General features: G+C 43.0%; 1 protein-coding gene across 2 annotated transcripts in view; it reads right to left on the reverse strand.

Moving 5' to 3' along the window:
* Positions 1 to 12260, reverse strand: part of OPCML (opioid binding protein/cell adhesion molecule like) — a 401977-nt gene that overhangs the window by 6310 nt on the left and 383407 nt on the right. For both annotated transcript variants that reach the window (XM_032229651.1, XM_032229650.1), the window contains 2 exons: positions 9192 to 9312; positions 8257 to 8408 (listed from right to left, as the gene is read on the reverse strand). In XM_032229651.1, coding sequence (XP_032085542.1) covers positions 8257 to 8408; positions 9192 to 9312 — 273 coding nt within the window. The remainder of the gene's footprint in view (positions 1 to 8256; positions 8409 to 9191; positions 9313 to 12260) is intronic.

Raw genomic sequence — 12260 nt, forward strand, 5'->3', positions numbered from 1 at the left:
AAATATTGGGTTTCTGTCGTGATGGTCTCTTGTGACGAGCCGATTGACAGATGATGGAAGCAGTTAGCTTCCTCCCATAATTGGGGCTTACCAGGGGTTGTGACTCTAAATTACATGCGCGCGCGCGCACACACACACACACACACATACAAACACATACACAAATTACTGGATAGTGGGGAATGGAATAATTTACATTCCTTGCAGACAGCTGGTCATTTGTACCTTTCTAGTCGTTGAAGCAATTGGAGGCCCTTCTAAAAGGTTGCAAATGACCAGCTGTCTGTAAGGAGTGTTCCAATCTTCCACTCCCACCATCCTATCAGAGCTGAAGAAGCTTCTTGGATGAGAAGCGAAACGTCTTCAAAAGAAAAAAAACCAGAAGTCCGTTGCCTCTTGAAAAAGCACCTTTGGAATAACCATGATCTGGATGATCAAGAATCTCTAGAGACATTCTCCTTCTCCCTTTCTTCCCCACTCTGCCTGAAAAGGAAGTAAGACATTTTGAATTACAGCCCCCCAAAATCCAGTTCTGTAGTTTCCTGAAGTTATAGAGCCCAGAGGTGGGTTCCTACTAGTTCGCACCTATTCAGTAGAACCGGTTCGTCAATCTACCGAACCGGTTAGAAAAAGGTTCCACCAGTGGACCCGGAAAGCAGGCCACACCTACAGAAGAGGTTCCAAAAGCTTTTGAAAACCACCACTGGTCCTTGGATATGATTATTCTACACTATCCTGCTCATATTTATAAAACTCAGTGCCTCTGTGAAAGGTAAGGATGACTACTTGCGTTTGTGGTGCAATCAGAACATTGCGTGTGTTGAAGTTGGTTTTAACAGCAAACCAAAGATGCCTTTTAAAAAACAAGTTTACATCCTATTCTCTGCATGCCAGTGCTGTGTGTGTGAGGGTAATTTAAGGTGGTTCTGACAAGTGTCGTCGGCATCTTCATATCCGGTCACATGGTGGTAAGCCACTCCCATCCGGTCACCACTGGTAGAGCCCCAGCATCTTCTCTCTCTCTCTCCCTCTCTCCCTCCCTCCCTCCCCCCCCCCTCTCTCTCTCTCTCACACACACACACAAAAGGGCACAATCAATTTTGGTCACTGAGCACTATGCCAGAATTTCAATCCCCCAAAGTGGCTGGGACGCAGGAACAAGTAGCCGCGCCCGTCACAACATAAGCTAATTTGATTAAATTTTAAGTTAGATTTAATTAGGTGCTGAAAATTATCCTTGATAGTATGCGCCAGTGAGCGAACTGTGGGCAGGAGCCACAGGTTGTGCATCTCCTAGTTTAACTCGAACAATGCAGGCAGGGTCACGCTGGCTCAAGAACCCAGCTGTGTTTTCACAAACCATATTTTAAATTAATTTGAATTCTCAGTTCTCGTGTCACATGAAATCCCTGTCAGTACCCCCATGCAGATGCGTTCCTTCCTTGCGCCTGCTAACTGTTGGGAGAGGGCCTGCGAATGGGAGTCTCATTGCTACGCATAGATGCAATGCTAAATCCAACGAGCAAAAGTGCAGGACATTGATTAATTAAAAATGTAAACATGTTTATTAATATCCTGGTCCTCTCCTGGAGCATCCGATATAAACCAGAGGGTGACTCTACTGCCCTGCATCGGAAAGCAGCCATCCCAATTGTAACATCTGCAGCACCACAGCCGTAACAATCCTAGTAAACGATATATCAGCGGCAATGCATTAAGCATCAAAAACCCGTGCAAAACAAAAGACAAAAAAAAATCTCTGGAGACAAGGAGTGATGGATCTCCACAAAGAGATGTAGTTTTCCACCAGTGGAAATATCCCATGCTCATCTAATACAAAATGATGGTTAAAAATCCCCTGAAACTCTGCAGCTCGTCTTAAAGTCGCGACTAGTCTGTATGGGAAAAGATATTCCCTTGGGGTTTATGTTTTTTCAACACCCTACCCCAAAATCCAAGGCTATGGATTCTCCCAGTTGCAATGGATGGCTGTGAAGGTTGGACCATAAGGAAGGCTGAGCGCCAAAGAGTGGAGGCCTTTGAACTCTGGTGCTGGAGAAGACTCCTGTGAGTCCCTTGGACTGCAAGGCCCTCCAAACTGGTCAGTCCTAGAGGAGATCAACCCTGACTGCTCTTAGAAAAGCCAGATCCTGAAGATGAAACTCAAAGACTTTGGCAACCTAATGAGAAGGAAGGACTCCCTGTAGGAGAGCCTCATGCTGGGAAAGACTGAGGGCAAAAGAAGAAGGGGACGACAGAGATGAGGTGGCTGGATGGAGTAAACTGAAGCTTAAATGGACTCCAGAGGATGGTAGAGGAGAGGGAAAGCCTGGAGGATCATTGTCCATGGGTCGTGATGGGTCAAACATGACTTTGCAACTAACAATAACAACAACCCTGAAGTCAGCAAACAGAGGCAGAATGTAGAGAAGAAAATAAGACCAAAAGCACATTTCTTTTCTCCTATCTCTTTAAAGATACTTTTAAAACTTTTAGCGGAGAACTGAAAACATTCCGTGCAGGTCTCAACCAAATCAGCTGCGAAAGCCCCAAGGCTGTTTTCCCCTTCTCCCCAAATCCCACTGCCACTGTTAACAACCCAAAGAGGCTGTTGATTCATTAATCTACAATTTTATAGCAACGCTGATTGAATGAATCCTAGAATAGAACACATCTGTGCCGCCGCATCCCATCTGGAAACCTTTATGCACTACTGCTCTTAAATGTTTTAACTCTTGTCCATGTTTGCTCCATGGTGAGGGCAACGGCCCCCTCCTTTCAAACCCTCTTCCCTCTCATTTGATATGTGAAAACAGGCTGGCTTTCAGATGTGGCTTAACAAGCTGAGCAGCACTAGCCTAGTGAAAGATTACTAAGGATTACTGCACATGGGGCAGACTCCAAAAAGAGAAGAAAGAGAGAAAAAGAAAAAGAAAGAAAGAAAGAAGAAGAAAGAAAGAAGGAAGAAAAAGACAGAAAAAAGAAAGGAAAGAAAAAGAAGAAAGAAAGAAAGAAGAGAAAGGAAGGAAGGAAGAAGGAGGAAGGAAGGGAGTGAAAGAGAAAGGAAGGAAGGAAAGAGAAAGAGAAAGAAGAAGAAAGAGAGAAAGAGGAAGGAAGGAAGGAAAGAAAGGAAGAAATGGGGGAGAGAAAGAGAAAGAAAGGAAGGAAAGAAGGCAGAAAGGGAGAGAAAGAGAAGGAAGGAAGGAAAGAAGAGAGAAAGAGAGAGAGAAGACAGAAAGACAGAAAGTCATAAAGAGAAAGGAAGGAAGGAAGGAAGGAAGGAAGGAAAGAAATAAAGAAAGGGAGAAGGGAAGGAAGGAAGGAAGAAAGAAAGAAGAAAGGGGGAGGGAGAGAAAGAGAAAGGAAGGAAGGAAAGGGGAGAAGGAGAAAGAAAGAGGGAGAGAGAGAGAGAAAGAAAGAATTGGAAAAGAAACCTGAATAATTGTTCTGCTGTTCTTTCTTAAGAATGGTTGATGGTGGTGGTAACATTGCTGGGAAATTGTTCTATGTCCTTCCTGGAAGAAGGAATTTCCAATGTGCAAGTATGAAGAACTAACAACTGCCTCCTGGCAGCTCTGCGCATGCACACGTTGGGAACAGGCTCCAGCTGTTCTTCTGCCCCACTGATCTCTGAAGGCAGCTGATAACTGTCGGACGGCTTTGGCCCCCTCTCTGCCTCCAACGCAGAGCCCTCGACAGGACTGGCCCAGTTTCCTCCCCCAACCTCCTCACTGTCTGAGTCTACCGCAGGAAAGCAGGAAACACTATCCATTTCAGACAAATGGTTGTCCATGAATTCTTAAAACATCCAGTGTTGGAGCATTCAAACTTCTGGAGGCAAGATGTTCCACTGATGAATTGTTCTCACTGTCAGGAAATTTCCCCTTAGTTTTAGGTTGCTTCTCTCCTTAAGATGGTCACAAACATGGTCACCAATAATAAAAATACTGCATGAGAACTGATTGATACCGAATTGAAGGGTCCCATGGTGAGTTGGCTGTGGCAATATCAGCCCATGGCATGCTGGCCTAGACCCCTGGGAAACTTTTCTCAATGACTGGCTTCTAGAAGAAGTTAAAGCAGGCTGAATTCAAGCAACCTGCTGAGCCATAAACTCTAATTATAAACAACTTCAATCCTCTTCGCTGATGATGTAAAATTAACACCACCGGCAATGCTGCTGCCTTACAAAGAGACCTTGACTATGGGTCTGAATGCTCGCGCAATTAGCAACTCCAAATCTCGACCTAAAGCTCTGTTCTAAAAACTGGCAAAAAAAAAATCAGAACACCGAATACAAACTAGGCGGATCCAACTTCGTAAATGACCCTCACTCTGTTAAGGACCTAGGAGAACTCACCTCAAATGATCTAAGCCCCAGAGCTCACTGTAACAGCATTGCCAAAAAGGCATTAAGAGTTGTTAACTTAATTTTGTGAAGCTTCTTCTCCAATAACATTGTATTGCTGACTAGGGCATACAAAACCTTTGCCAGACCAATTCTCAAATACAGCTCGTCTGCCTGGATATCGGACATTAATACGATTGAGCCGGTCCAGAGGTATTTCACGTTAAGAGTCCTCCACTCCTCTGCTCAAAATAAAATCCCTTATGCCACCAGGCTCAAAATTTTGGACTTGGACAATCTGGAACTGCACCGCCTGCAGTTGGACCTAAGCATAGTACACAAAATTGCCTTCTATAACGTCTTACCTGTCAATGACCTCTTCAGCTTCAACCTCCATAATACACGAACAAACAATCAATATGAACTCAAGGTAAATCGCTCCAAACTCAATTGTAGGAAATACGACTTCAGCAACAGAGTAGTCAATGCCTGGAATGCTCTACCTGACTCCATTGTTACAGCCTCAAACCCCCAAAACTTTAACCTCAAACTGTCTACCATGGCCCTCACCCCATTCTTTTTTAAAAGTTTTTTTTATTTTCCCTTTCAAATTCATTCATAAATATACATTCTTATAATTGCTATTTAACATTTCTGTATTCATCATTAGTCTCTATGATTATTTTTACAAATATGTGTGTGTGTGTGTGTGTGTGTGTGTGTATGATAACGGATAAGAGCCTGTGGCCTAATGGCTAAGATCTCTGCCTAGTGTGCCTAGTATGCCATATAGCCCAGGTTCAAATCCCAGTAAGGGTATTTAGCTGATGAGAGCTAAATAGATTGAAATAGATCTATACTAGTCTCCCTTTATTTATTTATCAGCACAAATATAAAACAAAACATATATACGCGGGAGAAAACCCGAACAACTAGAGACCTACATACTAACACCCGCGAAAACCTCAGAAAACATATATATATATATATATATATATATATATATATATATATATATATGTATATGTATATGTATATGTATGTATATGTATATGTATAGTATAGTATTGTATATGTATATGTATATGTATATGTATATGTATATGTATATGTATATGTATATGTGTGTATGTATATATATATATATTATATATATATATATAATATATATAATATATATATATTATATATATATATATATGACTCTAAATACATACCTATTTCCCTGGCTCAGCTGATAAAGGAGGAGAACCTTGTGGCTTAGTGGTTAACACATCTGCCTAATATGTAATATACAGCCCAGGTTGGAATCCCAGTAAGAGTATGGCTAGCTGATGAGAGCTAAATAGCTTGAAATAGATCTACTAGTCTCCCTTTATTTATTTATCAGCACAAACTCAATTGTAGGAATTACGACTTCAGCAACAGAGTGGTCAACGCCTGGAATGCTCTACCCGACTCCGTTGTTACAGCCTCAAACCCCCACAGCTTCAACCTTAAACTGTCTACCGTGGACCTCACCCCATTCCTAAAGGGTCCATAAAGGGGGCGTGCATATGTGCACCAGCATGCCTACTGTCCCCATTTATTTGTATTCATTTCCTTTCTTCATGTCCATGTTCATACTTATACCTGCTATCTTGTTCATGTTTGAGAAACTAATAAATAAACAAACAAACAAACAAAGTTTTACCAGCTGCAATGCCTCGGTTCTGATAGCTCACGGTTGATTTTCATTCCCTGCACGACGTTAAGGATGAAGAAAGATTGCAAGCATCAAACTTATCCTGCTGGTTGCTTAGTTATAGAAATGGAACCAGCAAAAACCACAGAGAAGGGCAAAGGGTATTTTCCAAGGTGAAAGAAGAGGAATGGGGGCGGGGGGGAGAGAATAAGGATCATGAATGCGTAATTATACCTCGAGTGAAATCTGAGATGCTCAACCGTAATCTGAACTGAGAAAGAAACATCTTGCAAGCTTTCTAACCTCATTAATTTTAAGACAAAGGGGTAACAACTCTTGTAATGGTAAAAAAAAATTAAAAAAAATAATGGCAAGAGGGAATCTAATTAGTTCGGGGGTTCTTTGAGTAAGCAGAGAGCTACAAAACCCATTTCTACAATGGAAAACTGGCTTAGCCAAATTGTCTCATTGCAAACAGAACTTTTATTTCGCTTAATTACAACAGACTGCAGCACTGTTTTCCTAAGCATTTACCAGACAATCTTTTGTAGAGCAATCCAAATGAGCACTGTTGTTCAGGGAGGCCCGGGGGGGTGGGGGGGAGGGGTTGCGCGCAGAGGCAGAGCCCTCGATTAAAAATCAAATATTTCATTTTGCCCTTGAAAATAAAGGATTGCTAATGTACGTTCGGCGGGGATATCAGTAGCTTTTCAATTGTTTGTTCTTTCTTTCTTTTTTTTTAATTAGGAGAGAAGCAAAACCAATTCGAGTCGGAATCCAAAGATGGAAGCTAGTTGCAAACGGAGGAGGAATAATAATAATAATAATAAAAAAACACAACCCTGTACATCTGCTGACATTAGCAAATGTTGAATTGGCTGTGTCAGACCTAAGAAAGCTACAACTAATAACCAGATGCCAATGATTTTCCTCTTATTCAGCGCGAGGGTGTGTGGAATCTCATGAGGAATGAAATGTGAAATTTCTGCATATTTTTTTTTCTAATGGAGTTTCTCTCTTCTCTCTCTCTCTCTCTCTCTCTCTCTCTCTCTCTCTCGCTCTCTCTCGCTCTCTCTCGCTCTCTCTCGCTCTCTCTCGCTCTCTCTCGCTCTCTTTGAGATTAGGGAGAAATGTAGCAGAACCCACTGTTGCTGCTGTCAGCCAAAATGAATGATAACCTCTTATTCTTTCTCTCCTCCCCCCTCTACCTTTGACGAAACTGGAAAAGAGCAATAGCACTTAAATGTATATACCGCTTCACAGTGCTTTTCAGCCCTCTCTAAGCAGTTTACAGAGTCAGCATATTGCCCCCAAAACAATCTGGGTCCTCATTTTACCCACCTCAAAGAGGAAGGCTGAATCAATCTTGAGTTGGTCAGGATCAAACTCCTGACCGGGCAGAGTTAGCCTTGCAATACTGCATTCTAACCAGCGGTGATATTCAGCCAGTTCTGACAGGTTCTGGAGAACCATTAGCGGAAATTTTGAGTAGTTCGGAGAACCGGCAAATAGGCTGGCCCCACCCCTGCTGCCTCCCAGACTCTCAGCTGATCTTCTTTTGTTGCCCTGAACAGGAGAATGGAGCTGGAAGGCAGGTTAGTGGGGTGAGAGGGAATGGGGATTTTGCAGTATCCTTCCCCTGCCATGCCCACAAAGCCACGCCCACAAAGCCATGCAATGCCCACAAAGCCACGCCCACAGAACTGGTAGTAAAAAAAATTGAATCCTACCACTGATTCTAACCACTGTGAAGAAAAGAAAAGGGAGGGAGGAAGGAAGGAAAATAACAATAGCACTTAGACTTATATACTGCTTTTCATTTTTTTTTACTACTGGTTCTGTGGCCGTGGCTTGATGGGTATGGTTTGGCTTGGTGGGCGTGGCAGGGGAAGGATACTGCAAAATCTCCATTCTCTCCCCCTCTGGGGCAAAGCCAGAGGTGGCATTTGCTGGTTCTCCGAACTACTCAAAATTTCTGCTACTGGTTCTCCAGAACCTGTCAGAACCTGCTGAATTTCACTCCTGCTTCACGCACCATGCAATGTGGATACTCATTAACTTTTCTGTTTCTCTACAAGATGCTTTAATCAGTGTCTCAGACTAGCTCGTGTCTGTCTCTCTTTTGGCTAAATTTCCTCCTGTCCACAATTTTTTGTTCTTGTTCCATCTTCCATTAAAATCATGTAGGTGACCTTGTATGTATTCCGTTGATCTGTATACCTACCATACAGAATTATACTGGCATTGGTGTTCCCCAGTTTGTTGATGGCCACACAGGTATAATTGCCATAGTCCTTCTCTGAGACATTAAAGAAGGTTAACGTAGACATCCGTCCTTTGTTTTCAATTTTCAAGCCATCCAGCCCATTAGCTAACCTGCAAGGAAGACAAACCATGAGTTTAGATTCATATATAATAATCCAGTTATTAGAATAGTTCTTTCACTGTCATTAGGGCAGAGTTTAGGATTCAAAGGAGTTTCCAAAGCTGAACTAATGCCCTGGGTAAAACTACGGATGACACCTACCTGTTGTGGCAGCAGGAGCGTTGGAGCTGCCACCAGACTCCAACAGCGAGGGGCCTATGAGTCAGCTCTGGAGGATGTGGAGGACCCTGGACAGGGTTCCGAATCCGAGCAGAGTGAAGGCGCCTGAGCCTTGGACCAGTGGGGGGAGACAAAGGAGAGTGAGTCTGAGGTCAGCAGTGAGTTGTTCCTGGATGCCCGGCACCGATGAGCTAACAGGCGTCAGGAATAGTTGTGCAAGTACAGGAGGTAATTGCACTCAGCTGGTGGTCATTAGGCTCCTATCCAGACTATAAAAAGGCTGCTTGTGCACATGCCCCTCTTGCAGAAGTCAACGCAGGAACTAATGTCGGAGAACATTATTGTGAGTTTGGCAGGCTGGATTGCTGCCACGGCTTATCTGTGCTGGATTGCTGCCCAAGCTTGTCTGTGCCGGTTTGCTGCCAAGGACCTGTCTGTCTGTTAATTAAATGCTGTATCTTACTTTTGGCTTGGAGTGTGTGTTGGTGTGGGACGAGGGGGGTCAGAACACCTACCCCCCAACTCCTGCTTAGCTCACAAAGCCATTTCTTCCCAAGAAGATACACCTGCCATTCTTAAGCTACTGGGATGGTCTTAAAAGACTGCGTAGGTACCTGGTTTCTTCTTTAAACCACTGGAATTCTGCTACTGGAACAGCAGAGGCCTCACAGCGCAAGATGCCCTTCTGACCAACTGAAACACCAGTATTCTTAGGACTGGAGATGGAGGGAGGATCTGCAGAGGAAAGAATGGCTATTTCAAACACTTCCAGATATTTGCCAGGTGCCCCTGCAAACCTGATGGTGATGTTCTGACAAGCTTCCCCAGCAGCACGAAACCGAGTCCTTGTCCCGATGAACCCATTTTTTCAATTTACAGTGACTTCCTCTGCAGCAAAGTCTTTCCACTCCCACAGTCTTTCAGGATAGTTCACAATTACCGACCTTTAGCAGGCGTGGAGAGTGGCCAGGCAGGAGACGTACTAGGGATTTGAACCTCCAAATTGCCAACCTTTCTGATTGACTAGCTCAGTGTCTTAGCCACTGAGCCACCTAGTCAGGCTCAGTGTATGTATACACAAATATAATGTATGTACCGGTATGTATTCCCTTTATCATGCTTTTCTGGTAAAATACCCAACAAAAATACTTCTGGTTTTAAATCTATATGTTGCTTTACCTGTTTTTCTAACCATGCATGTACTTAGACCCTACTACTTGATTAGGAGAACCTCAGTGTGATGTACCAAAGTGGTAACCTGCTAATAACATTAACCCGACATAGGCCTTTCAGTGAAGACAAACTAGAAAACTTTCTATTCTGTGTTTTTTCCCTCCAAGGGAGGGACAGATTTGATGGCTCTTGAATCACCTCCAAAATGCCAAGACCCTTTCAAAATACTCAGTACCTATTTTAATCTGAATAGTTCTGCCTCCTTTGTGCTTCACGTTGCTAATGAAGCTTTTAAAAAGTGATTGTCCAGAAGGGCAAAAGGCATGAAGCATAATTAAAACTAAGTATGTGATGTTCTTATGTCAGCTTGGCAGAAATAGACTTCCTCGTGTTTCTCTTGAAAGGTGGAGATTTCTTAATCTGTCATGCGTGCATGGTTAGGCATCGGCAGAATTTCTCTCCCACTGTGTTTTAATTTTGAACTTTTCTTCAGAAGAAAGTAAGAGTTAAGAGGAGAAGACAACAATCTCTTACTAAGTATCTCCCAGCTGCTTGGCGTAGAGATGAGCTATTTTATTTTTGGGGATAATAGCTAGAGAATGTCAAGCTATTAATTTATAAGAATTATAGCTAGATGGCACAGCTATAGCTTAGATGCTGAAGGTGGTGTTCTAATAGGATTTATGAACTTGGTGGAAGACTTGATGTTGTTTTGCTCCATGTTCTTATGTAGCTAAGAAGCAGAACCTGTTTCTACATGCATAGCATCTTTGTTTCGATACCTGATACTTGGGCAAAAAAATTGATATGGAATTGATGAGGAAAACGATCCCTTCCAATATCTCAGGGGCTGCCCCAAAGAAGAGGGCAAACTATTCTCCTACCCGAGGGTAGGGCAAGAAGCAATGGGTGGAAATTAATCAAGGAGAGAAGCAACTTAGAACTAAGAAGAAATTTCCTGACAGTCAGAACAATTAATCAGTGGAACAACTTGCCTCCAGAAGTTGTGAATGCTCCAACACTGGAAGTTTTTAAGAAGAGGTTGGATAACCATTTGTCTGAAGGGGTGTAGGGTTACTTTCTTAGGCAAGGGGTTGGACCAGAAGACTTCCAAGGTCCCTTCCAACTCTCTTATTCTATTCTATTCTATTCTATTCTATTCTATTCTATTCTATTCTATTCTATAGAGAAGGAAGTCAGAGAAAGGGCTACAGAGAATCATATGATCTGCTATGAAAGAAGCCCACATTTTAGAGTGAGATGCGTTTTTTGTTTTTGTTTTGGTTCGAAACATGTCCTGTAATGCAGGAGTTTCCAAACTTGGCAACTTTAAGACTTGTGGACTTCAACTCCCAGAATTCCTCAACCAAACATGTCAGCTGGGGAATTCTGGGAGTTGGAGCCCACAAGTCTTAAAGTTGCCAAGTTTGGAGATCCCTGCTCTAATGAATGAATGGCAGGCTGCCTTAGATAAGTTTGGGACACTCCTAATGAAACCACTGCCAAATTAATTGATTTGAACTCAGTTGCCTCTGTTTCAGGAATAGAACTCTCCACCTTTCCATTCAGGAGTGGAAGGCCAATATACAGTGGTGGGTTTCAAAAAATTTTCGAACCTACTCTGTGGGTGTGGCCTCCTTTGTGGGAGTGGCTTGCCGGCCATGTGACCTGGTGGGAGTGGCTTGCCGGCCATGTGTTTTTTCTTTCTCTCTCTCTCTCTCTCTCTCTCTCTCTCTCTCTCTCTCTCTCTCTCTCTCTCTCTCTCCTCCTCCTTCCTTTTGTCTCTCTGTCCCTTTTCCCTTTTTTTCTTTCATCTCTCTCTCACTTTTTCTTTCTTTTTTTCTTTTTATTTATTTATTTCTTCCTTTATCGTTCTCTCTCTGTGTGAGTGTGAGTGTGTGTGTGTGTCTGTGTGTCTGTCTGTCTGTCTGTCTGTCAGTGGTGGCTTTCAAAAATTTTTGGAACCTCTTCTGTAGGAAGGAAGGAAGGAAGGAAGGAAGGAAGAAGAAAGAAAGAAAGAAAGAAAGATAGATAGATAGATAGATAGATAAAGGAAGGAAGGAAGGAAGGAAGGAAGAGACATGGTGATGTAGTGGTTAGAATGCAGGATTGCAAGCTAATTCTGCCGACAGTCAGTAGTTTGATCCTGATTGGCTCAAGGTTGACTCAACCTTCCATCCTTCCGAGGTGGGTAAAATGAGGGCTCAGATTGGGGGCAAATAGTCTGACTCTGTAAACCACTTAAAGAGGACTGGAAAGCACTATGAAGCGGTATATAAGTCTGTGCTATTGCTGTTCCTTCCTCCCTTCCTCCCCCTCCTTCTTTTCCTCCCTCCCTCCCTTCCCAGTAGTTAGAATGCAGTATTGCAGGCTAATTCTGCCAACTGCCAGCAGTTTGATCCTGACTCAGCCTCCCATCCTTCTGAGGGTGTTACAAGAAGGACCCAGATTGTTGGGGGCAAATATGCTGACTCTGTAAACTGCTAAGAGAGGGTTGTAAAGCACTGTGA

This window comes from Thamnophis elegans, chromosome 13, assembly GCF_009769535.1.
Source record: "Thamnophis elegans isolate rThaEle1 chromosome 13, rThaEle1.pri, whole genome shotgun sequence".
Taxonomy (NCBI): domain Eukaryota; kingdom Metazoa; phylum Chordata; class Lepidosauria; order Squamata; family Colubridae; genus Thamnophis; species Thamnophis elegans.